Below are 18,231 nucleotides of genomic sequence, written 5' to 3'. Positions count from 1 at the left end.
TATAATAAATTTCTTCAATTTATTTTCAGCAACTGGGTCCACTGCATATAACTTACATACTTGCCTGGGGCACGTGGCACGAAGACAAACAAATAAAAGATCAACATTTGTCTGCTGGCATTTCATTCTGCTGGCAGAAACTCATGGTGTGTTTGAGAAAAGTTATTCCAAGTTAATAAATAAAAAATTTAGATATAATTAAATTAACAACTGTGGCTCTGTCAAGCATGGCAATTCTGGATTGTTGGAGAAAATATTAAGAGCCTTATTGTAATTGTAGGAAGATTCCCCCCCTGCCTCAAAAAAATAATTTTCTCCATCTGACTAATTAGGCTTGCTTTATGTTTGAAGTCCAAACCAAGTTGGTAGTAGAAAACGAGGAAATTCTCAGCCAAGGAACTCAAAATTTACATTGCTGATTGCAGGATTAAATAACTTGTTGCAGTTTTCTTTAGATTAATTGCCTGACCAAAGCAAATACTTTACCCCTGTAAAGGACATTTAATTGACAATGTTTTCATAGTCCATTAAATGTACTCTGTTTTCTTCAAGAGATGAAATAGTACATTTTTCCATTAAAATTAATATCAGTGGTGCTGCCAATGTGTTTCTTTGCAGTAGTCTTCAATTTACTTAGTTCTTGTGATAGTAAATATGCTGTGATTTTTTTCTACAAGTCTGTTATTTTTGGGATAATGAAGAGCTATGCCACTAGGATCCTTTTCTTCAGTGGATAAATATCTACATCTCTGGAAGGTAAAAAGTTATCTGGCAGACTTTCATCTGGTTTCATTATTTCATTAGGGATTCTATTTATATTTGCCCTAAACTGGTGTTTTGAAACACTGAGTCAGTGTTCTCCTTCAGCTGCTTCGTAAGTATGATAGTGTCCTGCGCTATTGTAAGCTTCAGAGAGAAGCTTATTAGGGGAGAATTAAGAGTAACATATGTTAGGGGAAAAGACACACCATAAATTCACAGCCATGTAAAGGCTTTAGGAAATCAGTGGGCATCCAGATACCGTATAAGGGTTAAAAGGAAAAAGAGCTTCCCATCAAATGTTTTGATATTTAATTCTGCCCCCCTACTTCTGGGACCTTTTTGGCAAAGACAGAGGGAAGTGAAGACATACGTGTGGCCAGTCAGTAGGTGGCTAGGTGCGGTGCTTGCTTGAGTTTTGAGAGACTGGTGTGAACCTCTGATATACCAATCTTTCCTGCATCCCATATGTGTGTCTGAAAGTCACACACTATTATGCAATGGAGAGAATAAGTGTTTTACTGTATTACAGCTTTAGAGCAAGAGCAGGTATTTTGGGCTTCTGATGTTATATCTGAGTATTCTAAACACTGAGCTTTGGGATATTTGGGCTTTGCCATTTCTTTGTTTTGATGAGATTGGGTTTTTGTGTGGTGGGAACAGGTGTCTCAAAAAAAGTATGAATTGGTGAATCATCGCTATTGACTGTGATCTTAAGATGAATAATCGATAGGGGACTGGTCTTGGTTAGGAGGAGCTTTTCTTTTTACATCAGGCTCATTTTAACTTGCATCTGTTCTGTCATCCCGCTTGATGTGCAAATGCCTGTGCCAGCCCAAAGGAGGAGACAGAGCAAGGTTGAGTCTTTTTTTTATTGATGGTGACACTAGTTATACTGGCTTGAAATGACCAAAATTACGGTATCAAACTCAGAATGGATATCTGTGTATGGTAAATAAGGATATGGCAGGGACTACTGAAGTATGTGTCTGTATCTTTTTCTTGCTCCTCTTCCACAGAAGGCATCTTATAAATACTGTCAGCATGGTCAACATTAAAAAATTCCACAGCCAAAAAATTTTCTGTGTGCATTACTTTTCTCTGTCATTCATTCACCTGTCTTGCATTTAATTCAGTTACTAGGACTAGATGGAGAATAGAGAGCTCATTCTTTTAAAAACAGATTTGTATGCATTTTAGGGTAATCAGCCATATTCAAAATCGGAGTGGTCTTAGATTTACACCTTACTTTTGCAGTTTTAGTGTATTCAAAATATCTGCTTTTTCAGGAAAAATTTGAGTTAAAAAATAAATTGTATTCTTATTTTTATGAATGCTGAGGTCTTTGTTTCCTATTTGTTTCCTACTTGGGCATTAAAGGTACGAAAGCATCAAACTCTTAGTATTTTGAAGGAAATACTTCTGTAGTTACTGGGTATGAATTTCTATTTCCAATTATAACTTCGAAGTATTTTCTGATTACTAGTTTCTCATCTTTTCAGTAGCTGCTTTATGGGATTTCTGTTAGATATTATGGAGTTTGTGGCTCAGTGTCCAGTTGTGTTCTAATCCACCACTCTGCAATATTCCATCAGCCTTGGTTTTAAGGTAAAAGGGGCACATCCCCATCATCAACTTTTACTGGAATGCTATGCCCAGTTCCAGTCTACTTATCCCAAAAAAGGCACTGTAGGAGTTAAAGATGTTTTTGAGGAAAAACAATAAGAATTATTAAGTAAAAAACCTCTGAGGGTCCTGAAGAGTGTCAGATTCTTTAGTAAAAATATGTCTTTGAATTATCCTCAAATGCTGAGTGATAGAGGGAAATATATATTGGAATGTTTTTCCTATATTGTAGTATAAGAATAAAGCCACCTCATGAAGTTGAAAAGTGGCAAATTAAGATCCAATTAGAGGATGCATAATGAGACAAAGAAGCGCCTTTCCCCATGAGAACATGAAAGCTGGAAAGTCGCAAATTTCAGAGAAGTTTTAAGTGTTGGTACGGGTAATGGGAGTATCAGACTTACAATAGCAAGCACTAGCAAAACATTTCTGAAAGCTGCATACTTCAGATTTAATGTCAGTACCTAATCATTCAGAGTTAGGAGTTAATTTTAACTGGCATGTCCAAACTCACTTTCAGGTTTTTTTGTCCCTTTTTTAAAAAAACATCTGGAGCTGACCACTCACAAAGCCAAAGTGCAGTCTTGATCCAGCTGACAGCTGCTTAGCATCTTGTGTTTTCATTGACAAAGTCTTGTCTTGGGAAATCATGATTTCTTTCCATATATCTTGATTTTAAACATTACAGTAACACTTTTTTTTTTTTTAGAATAAAAATATTGTCTTACAAAAACTTAATTTACTGTCGTAGTCATTTTATACCTGATAACACACATTGACTTATGTGAAGTTCTTTTTTATATTTATTGAATGTATTTGTAGCTGGGGAAACTCATTTACTTTTACTATTGTTGTGTAACTTTTTTATGTTGGTTATTTCAGAAGTCAGCTTATTTGTATGAAGAAAATAGAACACTAAAATAAACTTCTATTTTTGAATGAAACATTGGAAAAATGTTACCTTCATTCTTCTGTTTACATGCTGTGAAAGTGATTTGCAATTTGGGTGTAAGATTGCCATGTTTAAATGGCTTATGTATAGAATAACACATCTTACATCATAGAACACTTTAAAAGGATTCTTCGTAATTTATTATAATGATGGAAATGTTTCATGTCTCACTAGACAGCTCGTAGGACTATTTTCAGCATATATGCTTTCCTGTAATCACAGATTTTTGTTGATTCTAAACCTTTGATATCTTTGCCCATCCCTACTGTTATATTTTTGCAACACAGGCTGTGAAATTTCTGTTTAAAGCATAGTGTGACTTTGTTTTCTGGATCCATGGTCCTTGTCACTATATTTCTTTCTAAAGTGGTAAATGTTTCATGTTTTAAGTGTTCTGCTTTAAGGTTTTCATTTTTTAACATTGCATAGTCATTTGCTCTTATACAGTTAGCTATTTGCATGTTACCGCAGCTAAAGAAACATGATTATCTCACAAAAATGCTGTTAAATAATGGCTTCTTTAGCACTACAACTAATATTTGAAGGTTAAGATCGCAGTATTTGTGCAAACCATCCTTTCCTAGGACTGCAAAGAATAAAACCTCGAAGCTGCTTTGATTTGGAAGGCAGCTGGACGATTCTCGTCTTGATCCTAGGGTGATAAGCAGTTTCAGGTTAACTTACTTCCAGAGGAAAATGATGATTAGGTGAAGTGTACCACAAATCTGACAGCTACCTTGATTATGTATGTACTGTGCAGTGGGAAGCTTAGTTTTTCTGACTGTTGTACTATGTGGACTATGCTGAACTAATTTCAGTTTGTCCCTCCTCTGGCATCACTTTCCTGAGGCTTTAGAATATACTTGTGTCCTGTTTTGTCTATGTATGGAAAAATTTGCCTTTCTTGGTTGTATTTGGGAATCTAAACTGAAAATGTTCCACAGTTTTTATAGCTTTTCAGCTTTATTCATACACGCAGAGAAAAAGATGAATTGAATATGCATTTATTTTTTTTTCTTAAAGCCCAAAAGATCAGTACAAGTAAAATCAAATCTCGTACAGGAAATTTAATGTACCTTGCTATTATTTTCACAAACACGTAAGGATGGTTATCCTGCAGCATTAGAAAGGGCAAGATTCAGCCTGTCAGCAGTACTAAATGAATGTGATGTTAACAAATAAACTGTCAGCTACCCCATCAGTTACATTTGGGAATATATCCTTAGCTTTCTTGCTGAAGCCTGTACTTTTGAAAGCACTGAGAATTGTTTCATGGAGAGGAAAAATTCCAAATATTCTAAAGCCCTGAGAGCACTTACTGCCTGCAGTTCCCTCTCTCTGTTTAAAATTAGGCAGCTAAATCTGTATCTAGAAAATGCGGTAGGGATACTTGAACAATCCTTGCTTTTACAGCTAACAAGCAGATCTGTCAGCTAACGAAGCCTTTCTCTTGAATTGACTTGCAGCTGGCTGACTTTTGAGTTTAATTACACAAAGGCCACCACTTAGCAAATTCACCTCTTCCTTTGTTAGCTATTGCAAAGTTTAAAGAGAAAATCCTTGGTTTAGGAGGGTGTGTTCTGATATATAATAGAGTAATCTCTGAGTTTTTTCTATGTGTAGTGTGTTCAAAATATTTTCATATATGTGCTAGTTTGGTGTAGAATCATAGAATCTGCCAGGGGAGGTTTAGTTTGGACAGCGGGAAAAGGTTCTTCCCGCAGAGGGTGGTGGAGCACTAGAACAGGCTCCCCAGGGAGGTGTCACGGCCCCAAGCCTGGCAATGTTCAAGAAGAGACTGGACAATGTCCTCAGACACATGGTGTGGAGTGTGTGGTTGTCATATGCAGGGACAGGAGTTGGACTCAATGGTCCTTGTGGGTCCCTTCCAACTCAGGACGTTCTATGTTCACTTCTTAGATTGACAAAAGAGGTTCCTCTGACTTTCAAATAGCTTTTCTCGCTAACCGAAACATTTTTAATATATTAAAGAAAAAGTATGTTACAGGGCAGAGAGTTTTATGTATTGAAAAGGAGAGCTCCAGCAGATCTTTTTAGGTTTATTATGTCTAAGACAAATCTGTTTACAGTGTGTGGTTTTCCCACTTTCCATTTTTTTCTGGTTTACTGTAGAGCTGACATCTGTTACTTTATCAGTATTACAAATGGATGTGTTGTATACACTGGAGATATGCTTGGGTTGTGAAAGGCTAGGTGAACTAGATGGAATATTGTTTCTGTGGTTAAAATAACCTAGCAAGAACAAATTTTTTTCTGTGAAAAAAGTGTAATATTTGCTTTTCTTACATTGCTACAGTATCAGCAAAACCATCAAATACATACAGCAAATGAATTGTGAAGTTAGCATTCTTGCTGTGAGCAAGAGAGACCACACTGAAGATTTTTTCATGTGTAAGCTTCTTGACATGAAAACACGTGGTTCTTTCTATTAAATCTGGAAAATACATATCTATGTGAGGCTTTTAATATTTCCTGGCATAATTTTGATGCTGGTTGCCTGTTGCTTGCAAAGTCACATCATACAATATTGCAATTCTGTGTTGTGTTGCTATTAGATTTTTTAAATTTTATTATTAAAGCTTGGCATAGCTGTGAATTTGGTTTTAATATATTTTGTGATACTTTTAATGTCTTTTGAGTCAACCAACTTTGGGTCTCTGAGAGCTGTTTTACAATTTGCTCACGGAAGTGTTCAGCCCTTGCAACTAAGTAGGTATCTTGAAGAATGAACCTAAAAGAGAGCCCTTCTTCCATCTTGTTTTCTCTTGCACTTGCAAATTAATCAACTCACAGACTAGTAACAGGAGAAGAAAATCCAGCCTTTTCCTCTAAAGCACATACTTGCTTGATTGACACAATTAGGCTACAGCATGTTTTTGTGATAGAAATTGCACACTGGTGGTAGCTGAAAAGCCTAATTTCCTGCTGCCTTCTGATTACAGCACTAAAAGACGCTCAAACTAGGCTCTGGGGAAAAAAAAAAAAAGTGATTTTAGTCTGAAAGACATTTTAAAAAGAATTCTGTAGAGAAGAAGGAAATTTCTAGCCAGAAGTTTGGTCTGGTTTGTATCTTCACTGAGCAGAATGAAGGAATTTCAGGGAAATAATTTCAAAGAAAATTTATGGAAAATCCTCAAAATCTATAGAATTTTTTAAAATATGAAAAATTCCATGTAAAATTAATCAATCTAAAATATCCTACATGGATATTTTATTGATCGACATTGATCTTCAAGAGTGTTGTCAGTATGGCTTCTAAATCAAATGGATAACAAGTGCACTGGCTGGAAGCAGAACATGATGACTTAGAGTAACTTCACAGAGAGTTACAAAAATAATAAAAATCCAGAAACGTGATATTCAGGTAAGGCAAGAATGAGTGGTAGAAACCTGCATGTATTTATGATAGTTAAATATAGAGAAGCAAAAAGAGAGGAGAGGAGGAGGGAAAGACCTCTTTGGGTGTTCCTGCCAAATCTCATTCTGTGAAGACTGGTTTCTAGTTCTGGTTTACATCTTTAGATGTAAACTAGCTTCAGCTGATTGCCACTGACCTCAGTTTTGAAGGCAGAAATCTTTCTAATTCAGGGAGCCTTCACTTTTTGGACTCCTGAGCAATCTTTCATTCCTGCCCTTGGCAAAAATGAAAACAGGATCTCTTTCCTGTTTGAAGCTAATGTTTTTGGTGTTTTTTTTCCTGTCATTAAAAAGCTTCAGACTTAAGGACTGAGATGGAAAGTGGATATTTTCATGAACATCTGCAGCTGAGGTCGTGTAATAATGCATCTGTCATGACAGACTAGGAGAAGAAAACACTATTTTTTTCTTAAAAATAACACAAAAACCAACAACCAAACAAACCCCAGAGCTTCTAGACAGTTCTTTTAGATGCATTTTTGATTTATAAGTAAACATAACAGATTTGTTAGTTAATTTCTACTCTTTGTGTCTGATTGTATCCCTTTGGGATCTTTGCGTTGATTCCAAAGCAAGTTGGTGGACCCTCCATTTGAGGTCATGACATCTGGTTGGGTGCTTGTCTGCTAAGACCTCTTCCTACAGCAGTTACATGATAGTTTTAATGACGAATCAATTTTGCATTGTGTTCCACTTGGAAAATGGCCACATATCCATCTTATCTTGTTCCATAGAGGAATTCTAGAGGCCTTATATTTTTACAGAAAATGTGTGATATGTTGTACATTTGCTTATCTTTATTTTTACATTCTGAACAGTATTGATATCACATCCATAGTTTGATCATCAGACTTCCCTTCAGTCCTCCTCATTCCAAGATTCAGTTTATTGTACTGAACACAAAATTTGCAAAACCTGAATATTTCGCTGACTCAGACCCTTTCTTTTTGTATCTGCACCCCACAGAAGAGTTTGACAAAAGTGTCTGTTTCCATCTTGCCACCTGAGTCTTCAGTCAAGCCACTTGTTTATGTCAGAATATTTAACCTGCTTTCACTGAGGTGCAGTGGATCACAGGTACATGTGGATCCAACTCCTGATTAAGTACAGTTATCCCTTGTAATGTTTTAACTATTCATATTCTACTGAGAAGCGAGGGAGGCAACACACTCAAGATCTTCAGAAAAGGCTGATCATCTTTATTTTCATGCACCACTTTAAATATGAGTACTTAGTATAAATATTACTGTAGTTTCTTTTCTGGTTAGCAGCAATATAACCAGGGGGTACTTTCTCAGCCTAGTGAGAGTGCTTTTCTCCAAGGAAAGTGAAATTGCTTTGACATTACTTGCCCATGTTACATGATGTGTGTGTACTCACAAGAAAATGAACTGAAAAGTAATTTCCATTATGCTTGAGGCATAGACAGTTTTTATTGCTGTAAGGGTCTGCAGAATTATAAATATGTTTTAATTTTCACTAATACTTGCTGAAAGTCATACTAATAGATTGAAGATGGAGTAAGATAAATCTATACATTGCCACTTTACATCTTAAGGTATAAAATATGTTCTCTTTTTGAATATGCTGTAATCTTCACTTCTGGACTCCTAAAACTGCAAGGAAACTTCTAGCTATAGCTTGAAATGGGTCAGGAAACTGCTGCAGATAATATATCAACTCTGCACACTATTGTTGTAAATGAAGGTAATGACTGTCTCTCCAGATATGAATCTTTCTTCCTTCTTATCTTGTTATAGCTATAATATATCCATCAAGTTTGACAGCTAGTGTAAAAGGTGTAGGCAATTTATTAAATTTAAGATGCTTTTACCAGACAGTGTAGGACTTGCAGTTCATTACTATTCACTTCAGTGAAAGGGAAAATGTAAACAGATTGAAAAGAAAAAAAAGGTACTATAAGTAAGGAGACTTTATTTGTCAAACTATATAATTAAAATAAATTTGATTTTTCTGTTGTGCATTTTTCCAGGTAATGTACTTTCTTTAACTAAAATTTATACTGCCCTGTAATGTTGAATCAAAGTCTTCGAGCATCTTTTTTTCAAGTCTTATATTTTTCCTTATGAAAAGATGAAAGAATATTTTAAATGTTAGGCAAATCGTTATTGTCAAGATTAGGAGTAATGTGTGCAGATGACAGAGCAGGAAACAGCTTGCTTTCCTTTTAAGACATTTAAGATATGTTCTTAAAATTATATATTCATACATGCGTTATAGTATATAACATTAAATGTATTTTATAAAAATATTTGTATGTATAGATAATTATGCTTATAATATAGATGATGAATCACAGCTTCCTGTTTCATAGCTTCTGTTGCAAAGGACACGTGAAGATCTTCTTAAGTTTGCTTAACAGCACAGACACTCTCCCTGTTCAATCTGTGACGTGTTCTGTGAGCTCACATTCCCTGCACTTGTATATTATTTGATTACTTAAATGTGTTTAGTGAACAGAGGGAAATCATAGGGCAAATGTTAGACTGTATACTCTCTGGAGAAAAAGGCACCATTATCTGATTATGGTAAATATAGACTAGTATTTGAGAGACCATAAGCGTTTAAGAATAGTGAGTATCCTCTATAACCTGGGGTAATTATTTAATGTTCAGTGCCTTCTGCCATAGTATCCCCATGTAATTCGATTAGTCTTTGGATTCTGGTAATTTAATTGTGCTTTTCTTGTTATGAATCTACTTACAGTTACTAAAATTAACCATTAATGGACAAACTTATAAAAAATATGTAGATAATCAGTATAAAAATTCATGTAATGTATTCTTTTTCTCTTTAGCAAAGATTTAACAATTTTATTGCAAGTCAGTCACTGATCTTAGGAGTCAGATTTCTTCAAGCAGATATTCTCCCTTGTTTAATAAAACAGCTTTTTAAAAAACAAAAATGTGAATTTATTACAGTGTTGACTAGATTTTTGGCAGTTTTTGTTACTGCACAGGAAAGGAAATAACTTCTTAGTTTGAATTTGTTAACTCAGTTTTACCGTGTTTGTTCTTGAAATATGAGAAAAGTTTAGCAATTGGAATATCAGGAGAACAACTTCCTCTTCTTATCACTTAAGAATAAAAATAATAAGTAGGTCTGCTAGACCTAAAATCTTGAAGTGAGAAAGAGTAATTTCAGTTTACCAATATCAAATATTGTTCTTTGATTTAATTTTCATTAATTTCAAATGTTAAATTGTTAATTTTAATGAACAACCAAAAAAACATAGAAGATGAATAATCTATCCAGTATATTTAATATTAATGACAGTTTTGAAAAACTTCAATTGAGTAGTAAGGCAGACAAGCAGAACTTAGTACAAGTGAGTACATGAATTGTTTACTAAATGCAAAGTTTTAATTCACGATTTTATTTAATAAGACATTGGATTCTGAGAATTTTAGAACTGCATCCATAAATGTATTTAGATAGTGTGTCATCAAAATTTACCAATTTATTAACCATGCTTTGGGAAAATACATATCACAGGTGCAAAACAAGATTAGTGTTGATATTAAGTCAGAGTTTTCTGCTGGTTGAGATACATCATTAAAGCTGATAATTTTGAACAGCTTGCCTTGATTCCCTATAGCAGATGTACAATTTGATTTGTATTTTCTTCAAGTCCTGCCTACAAACAAACAAGTAATTGTAACTTAGGTATCATGATGATTTAGTGTCCCTAGCCAGTCTGTTGGGACTATTGCCTGCAGCTCATGTTATCACATGGCTCATCAATTTCGTATGGTCTAAATACTATTTCATGGCGTGTTCATCCTCCGTCTAAAGAGACAAAGTTGAGAGGTGTTAACTGAATATGGATAATGTCTGTTAATAGCACAGTGCTGAGGTACTTTTAGTGGTATTTATTCCACAGCGAAAGTAGTTCTCAAAATATTTGTTTCATCACAGAAACAAGAGTAATTCTCCATAGCTATAGAAAGCAAATGTAATAAAGGAGAAAATACTTCCGCTACGTGTGCCTCATTTCAGGCAGAATTGCACTTGAACCAACTTTACTGCTACTTTCTCAAGCTGATATATTAGAAACTTTAAAACCTACACATACATTTATTTCTTACATATGGAAATGAAGCGCTCTCTGGAATGGCAGGCTATTTCAAGTTCCTGAATAACATCTGAAGAAACATTCTGAAAGCAGTTGAAGAAAATGGTTAATGAACATAGCATTGCATTAAAAAAGGGGGAAAATGTCAAAGTTTGTTTCGTAGATATTTTTGTTTTGATTTGAAGACTACATTTACCCTTTTAATGTGATTTATCTGTACAAAGATTGAAGTTATGAAGCTGTTAAGGTCAGAAGGTGAAGGAAAAACAAGGAAAGCTGAGGATAAAAAGCCTTTGGTGCTCTGAGGAAGAAAAAGTGTTGTATTGCCAAATATATCTGTAAACTATTGAAAGAAAAAAACAGAACCCAGAAGAGTACATTTTGTAACTTTTAAGACTGGAAATGGTTGTTTCCTGAAATGATTGTTAAACTCTAGAAACTCCTGATTTTTTTTTTAACTACCTGATTCATCTTTCAGTTCCCTTAATGCTTTTTGTGAATGTCTGTGATGGGACCTTCACGATCTTCACAGAATACTTTCTTGCAAAGTCTGCTAAAATGGGACTAATTTTCACAAATGATTTAATCTGAGCTTTTGAGACCTTTATGTCAGTATTTTGCCTCTTTCTGTGGAGATAAGGCTGGAGACTGCAAAATATTATGACTTGCAAAAACATAATTGCTTTTCATATTAGCAAAGGATTTAGGAGACAAGAATATTTGTTTACTGAGCAAGTGATTTTATGCATCTATGAATTTGTCATTGTAAAAAATTTAAACCTTGTAATGAAAGCCGTTCAGAATCCAGCAACATAGTCTATGAGTAGTTTTCTGATAAAGATCTCTAGAAGATGATGTCTTACAATACATCTGGAGTGACTTATAAGATGCTGATAAACTTTGAGGCAGTTTCCCATATCGAGATAATATCAGGATATTCTGAACTGCAACTCAGAGATTATAATGAATTTATCTTCTGGTTTTTCGAGATTATGTAGATTTTTACTGGTCCTCTCCCATAAAACAACAGTATTTTTGTCTCGTGCCTAGCATACCTCTCAGTTGAAATACTTTCTATGTTACACTGTTTTGCTATATGTTTGTTCTTTGTGGATAAAAACTTATATTATGTTTTTACTTTTTAAAAAATGGTAGCGTATATGTATTCCATCAAGAATTTAATAATATATTACATATTTTTTATTGGGGTGTACACATTATGACAAATTTGCCATCTGCTTTGCAGGGATCAGCAGCCAATATATGTGTTTTGGCATTTATACTCATTACTTTATACAGAATGGGATTTATGTTAAAAAAACCTCACAGTAACACTTTTCTTTTTAGCTGCTTCTTGCTTACTGACTAGATGGGACTGTGTTTTTCTGGACTGTTTGAGGTAGTGGAAAGAGAGCATGTTTTGAAAGTACAGAGCCAGGCCTATTTCTTTGGCCAAATGCTTGTCATGATTTGTGAGAAAACCACAATGTTGCTGGGGTGGTTTGTTTGATGTCAGTGGTTTTTGCTTGTTTTGGTTTTTAATTATTTTTTCCTGTGCTACCCAAGGTAAAGACTGTGTGTCTTTGTAATTCTGAAAAGCTTTTGTGTTATATTCTTCAGTTACTGCGCACATCTCTTCAAAGGCATATCATGCTAAATCCCTTTCAGAGGAAGGACTATAGATTGTTTTGCTCTCCCCTTTGGGAGTAAGCACTGAAGTGCCTTCGGTCCACAGTTCTCCAAAAAGAGAAACTAAAATTCCTTGGGAAATTTATTGTGAATTGTTCACATGGATGACAGTGTCACCTTTCTATCACTCTAGAGCAAACTCCTAACCTTATAGACTTCTCTTGGTCTCTTCTGCATTCCTATTGTCCATTCATCTACATCTGTTTCCTCAACTTCAAGCTTCTCATTTCCCAAGCTTTTCCTTCTCCTATATTTGTACCACACAAGCTACGCTACTTCCTTGGTTATGTCCAGAAAATGTGTGTATCTCTATTGTTGGCTCCTGAGCTGCATCAGTCTTTTGTCTGACTGGCAGCTACAGCACCCGAAAAAACTTTGGAAGCAAAATCTGCCGCTGTACCTACAATGCAGGTATATGAATGTGACTATATTTTGTCATCCGTCCTTTTCTTCGACTTCAGAAAAATGAGCAATGTGGCATTATAGTCAGTGATAGCCTGTGTTCTCTTTCTGCGCCTCATATTCCACGAGGCTATTGTCCACCTCCACAACTTCATCCCTGTCATGTAATGTCCCATGCTTGAAGTGTCTTGGTTTAGAATGTGGAAGAGTTAGAGAACACATAATGGCAAAAAAATCACAGACTAACCACTACAATTTAAACAGGTTTTGTGAACTGCTTGACTTTTCCACATCACCAAGTAAAGTGATTCCAGATTTTAAATGTACTATCTGAAATATTAGTCTCTGCTGTACACTGGGCTATATGAGTATTTCAGCTGTGTTGAAAACCAGTTATCTGAGCCATGTCTCATGATTTACCTGAAAGGTTCTGTCTACTGTGAGTACTTTTTTTCTGTTTAGGGAAAGCTTTTTTTTTTTTTTTTCTTTGTTGGTTGTTATTTTTGTAAGCTGATGGTGAGGAGAACTTTCAGATCTTCTGATAGAAACATAGGAACAGCAAATAGATATTTTTTTTTTTTTTTTCCCTTGACAGATCTACTTCTGTTGTCCTGAGGGAATGGGAAGAACAGACAGCTGACAGTTTGTCAGCTAGGCTATTTCCTTATTGCATTTTTATCCACGTTGCATACATAATCTGTTTTGTAATTTTTTTTAATTGTCTTTCCATGCTTATTGAATCCTTTGCAAATGGCTCTTCAGGATAAGTCAAGAGTATATCAGTAAGATGGCATTTCAGATGAAGCTTGTTAACTTTAAGAGTACCTTTTGTTTGAGAAAAGTCTAAACGTGTTGTTCTGTGATTTATATTTTTATTTTAGGCAATTATGCTTTTAACTGAACTCATCAGAGAGAACTTCAGAAACAGCAAATTGAAACAATGCCTTCTACCAGCACTTGGTGAGCTTCTTTACCTCATAGCCAGCAAGGTAAGACTGCCAAGTGATCCTTACAAATTTAACAAATGTGAAAAAAATTTCCTTTGGAAAAGTAGACAAAGAAAGCAAATTACTTTGTCATTTGGATCCTCAACAGTTTCTTGTCCTTGTATGTTCTGTGGTAGTTTTTCTACTAACTTTCTTTTTTTCTCTTAAAGAAAACCCTTTTATAAAACTTTTCATTTTTCTGTTATGTACCTACTTACCCTCAGAATACTGTAGTGTTGTAGGCCTTTTGTTGCTCATTAAATTGCAGAACAGTAGTATTGAATGACCTTGCCAAGATCACATACCAAGTGAGTGGTAGTATAAGATGAAATGAGAAAGTCTATTCCCAATTTATATTTTTAAACAGCAAAACTTTATGCCTTGACTAAGTTAAGAAAAAAAAATCATAACTGCATCTAATTAGTTAAGAACTGCACACAAAATATTTTCGTTTTTCTTTTTGTCCTTGTTCCATTTTGCTCTTCAGCCTACTTGATTATCAAGCTGCTAAATATTTATCATTTAAACTGTAAGTTTTTTGGGGGCATGGCTGATTTTATTTATTTATTTATTCCCTCTGGGGTTTTTCTAAGTGTTTCCAGGTCCAACCACGATATTAATATTAAATAATGATGAAGATTATTTCTTTTTTTTTCTATGAACATTTGGTAAATCATAAATTATCAAACACTTAAAATCAAGTTCAGCTCTCTAGGTGCAGCACAATTCATTAGGTTAAATACAGGATCACTGTTTGCACTTCTGTGGTGTAGAAAATACTGGGAAAAAGTCCAGATAATCATAATGGTCCTCTTCAGTCCTAAACTCTGATATTATGTATGTACTTGCATATGAGATCTGATAAGTAAGATCTTACTCTCCGTTTCTGCATTTTTATTCCAAACAGAAGCCAAGAGCAATTAAAAAGTAGCATGAGCAGACCCCAGGGAGGATGTTCTTTTACTCTTGAGTGAATTGCCTGGAGGGAAAACTTTCAAGTTCTATGTAACATTTCTATTCATTTTGTGCTGTTTGTGTTATGAGGGTGCAGAACCTAAAGTTTAATCAAAATCAACATGGGCTGTGAGCAAAAAGCAGGAAGATTCCTCACTGTTTGGTGATATATTTAAATTTATTAAATATCAAATTGCGTAGGCGTGTTTAGGTAATTAAGAATGCTGCTAAGTTTCATACACCTTTTGCCTTTTAAAATTTCAAATTAGAGACTAAACCTTGCTGAAAGCCATTAATCAGCTTAAAGAATGGAAAAACTATTTATATTTCAGGACTGCGCCATTTCTTAAGGCTTTTTATTTTATTTTATAGTACATTTAATATGTATTGTTACAGAAAAACTTGGCAGAATTTCTGATTAAATTAGATGAATGAAATGAGAAACAGACCCGTGCCAGTTCCAGCGTAAGCTGTCAATTTTAACTGTCTTGGGTCTTAGTCTTGTCCTGCCTTTTCCAGGTGGAGAAGATTCTACTTTTGACTGTTAGAAAGTAACCTACCATCCTTCTTTGGAGCTAGGGCTGCATTTTCTTAAACTTATACACTAAGCCTTGGAAGGCAAACTCTGATTAGATGTCAACATGTTGTTACTCAGATAGAATGAAAGAGGTGGAATGTAGTAGATCTGATGTCTCTGTCAGATGTCAAACCACTCATTATTATTGTCTGTAAATGACTTCCAAGGAAATTTGGTCTATACCTCCTAAAACAAAGTTAGCAGACATAATGCTTAAAAAAATGGGAGATTTAACAAACACATTTTCGCTTTTGATATATGTTGCAAATAAAGTTTTGATTTATTTTGAATAAAGAAGGAAAATTAATTTTACTAGGCAATTCAGTAATAGTCTTCCCTGCTAATGTGCTGTGCTGTAATTAAATGCCTGACATTATCACATCAAATATGTCGAATTAGTGTAGGTCACTTAGAAATCAGGAAATTCAGAAAGTGTAATTTGTTTCTGCATCGTTAAACCCCACCTTGCTCATCTTATGCTTTTTATTATAAAAAGTTAATTAGAATGCTACAAATAACTTGCTAATATAATCAGTAGGGTTCAAGAAATGTATAATTTCTGAAGAAATGGTTGCTTGTCTTCCTTTGTCTACTTATTAAGACAAGCTACACACTGATTTCATGGCCGATCATCTTCACACCACCCAATGCCTATTACTTCTCACTTTCTTTCCCAAAAGAGGCTATTGTATTTTTTTTTCAGTTGCTTATACCTCTGTGTTACTAACCTAGATATGGATTTTTTTTTAGTTAATTGTTAGTGATATCCAAGTGTCCTCTTTTAAACTTGAAGTCTTACTGTAAGCAACTGCAGGGCGGGAGGGAAGGGGAGTTAATTAACTTCTAATGGAAGAACCAAGCCCCGGATTCAACTGGCAGTGAATTAGCCTCTCTAACAGGTTGATTTCAAGGAAATATACATCAAGATCTTAGAACAGTGTTGATATGTACTGAAGGCTATACCATACAGTAAATTCTATTAAACATTTTATATCTCCTTGTTCAAATATTTTTTTTCAAATATTTTTTTCCAAAGCAATTTTTTTAGTTGCCAGGCAAAAGTCATTTTGTTTCATGTAATTAAATCACATTTAAAGAGAAATGTTACTACTCCTAATAATCAGTTGTTTATTTCTGAAGTAATCAAAATGATTGAGAGGAATGCAAGGATATTTTGCGTGTGTGTGAATTAGAAGGAATCAATGAAACTAAGAAATATTAGGGCAAATTCTGTTATGGGTTTTGGAGACTGTTTAAATAAACTAATAAAATATCAATTTCCGTGCTGCACATGAAATAACATTAAATAGTAATACTACCTTGGAATTTAATATATTTTCTAGCATATGTTAATTTCAAATGTGTATAATGTGAACCCTATTAAGAATCTGTTACCCATTTTTTATGTGACTGAGATTGTTGTGATTTTTTGATTTAATCATTTGTGCCCTTGGCTTCATTTCAGGAGCAAAAAAGGGAACACCCCAGAGAATGCTGGGTTGTTCCCTCAGCTGCTTACACGGTGCTAATGAGGTGTCTTCGGGAAGGGGTAAGGCTCTTTCATTGCCCTCAACAGAATTCTCCACTGTGATAACCCTTTAGGCATTGTGTGAGGATTGTAGCCTGCAGCACTGCAGTACCTTGTCAACCAAGTATTGGTCTTGAATTTAAATAATCATGATAAGACCACGACCTAAGTAGCACATTAATGTAAAAATGCAGTGCTTTTCTCTGTACATTCAACATTTATGTATTGCTGCCTGTTTGTTGGAAATGGGATAGTAAATATAAATTACTGCTAATAAATGTGGAATTTATTAATGCTATGCCTTTCTTTTGAGAAATGTTCTGACAGCTTGTACTGTCATCTTGCAATTTGATTTTCATAAATCTTTCATAAATCTTTGAGCAAGATTTACTTTCTATTTTGAAGTAGATGATATACAGTTTTTGAAAACTACATTGTTATCCTGCTGGGTTGTTAGCATTCTTTTGAGGCCAAAAAGAAGTAATTAGTTTTATTCTCATACATGTGCTGTGCTGTATTCTTTGTTTTTCTTGGTGATGACTTAGCTGTGTTAGAAGAAGAGAAGAAAACCATGCATATAGTTCCAATTTGTAGAATGAAAAAGAATTGAGTAGAGGGTTTACATTTCCTGTTTGTATGAGACCACTTGACTTTAGTTTTGCCCAAGGCAAAGCTCAAGGCAGAAAACATGTGGGAGGTTGCTGGAGGCGGGGAAAGCAGGAGAAATACCTTTTTCTCTTCTTTTTTTGAGGTCTTTATTGCCTGCAGACTGTGTTTAATAGAGGGAGAGTTTAGATGCATTTTAACATCTTCAAACCATCAGGTGATCAAGAACACACAAATGTATTTGTACTGTGGACTATTTCTGGCTCATAATTAAAGTAAGATGTCATTCTAAGGCACATTAGTGAGAAGCTATTTAATTTATAAGTTTAGTGATGGAAGACTTGCTATTTCTGAATATTCGATGTAGGGAAACTAAATAGAGACATCCATGAGACACTGATTTATTCTTATAGAATCACTTCTCAGTTCTGAAACATGTCAATTTTTTCTTGATAGTTTACCTTGATATATTTTTCTTGAAAAAATAACACAAAAAGACATACTCTTCCCATGCAATAGTTTGAATTAAATTTAATTACGTGTAAATTTAAAGTTATGTCTAGACTAAGCACAGATGCGCATTTTTACAGTTTATGTTTGTGAAGATGCTCAAGGTTT

The 18,231-nt window shown here is 34.6% G+C and overlaps 1 protein-coding gene across 4 annotated transcripts in view; it reads left to right on the top strand.

Moving 5' to 3' along the window:
• ULK4 (unc-51 like kinase 4) overlaps positions 1 to 18,231 on the top strand; it is a 240,662-nt gene that overhangs the window by 32,586 nt on the left and 189,845 nt on the right. For all 4 annotated transcript variants that reach the window (XM_065628834.1, XM_065628835.1, XM_065628833.1 and 1 more), the window contains exons 17-18: positions 13,844 to 13,951; positions 16,945 to 17,028. In XM_065628834.1, coding sequence (XP_065484906.1) covers positions 13,844 to 13,951; positions 16,945 to 17,028 — 192 coding nt within the window. The remainder of the gene's footprint in view (positions 1 to 13,843; positions 13,952 to 16,944; positions 17,029 to 18,231) is intronic.

Source organism: Caloenas nicobarica, chromosome 2, assembly GCF_036013445.1.
Source record: "Caloenas nicobarica isolate bCalNic1 chromosome 2, bCalNic1.hap1, whole genome shotgun sequence".
NCBI lineage: Eukaryota > Metazoa > Chordata > Aves > Columbiformes > Columbidae > Caloenas > Caloenas nicobarica.
Note: the sequence above shows the minus strand (reverse complement) of the source record. Positions and strands in the feature narration are given on the sequence as shown.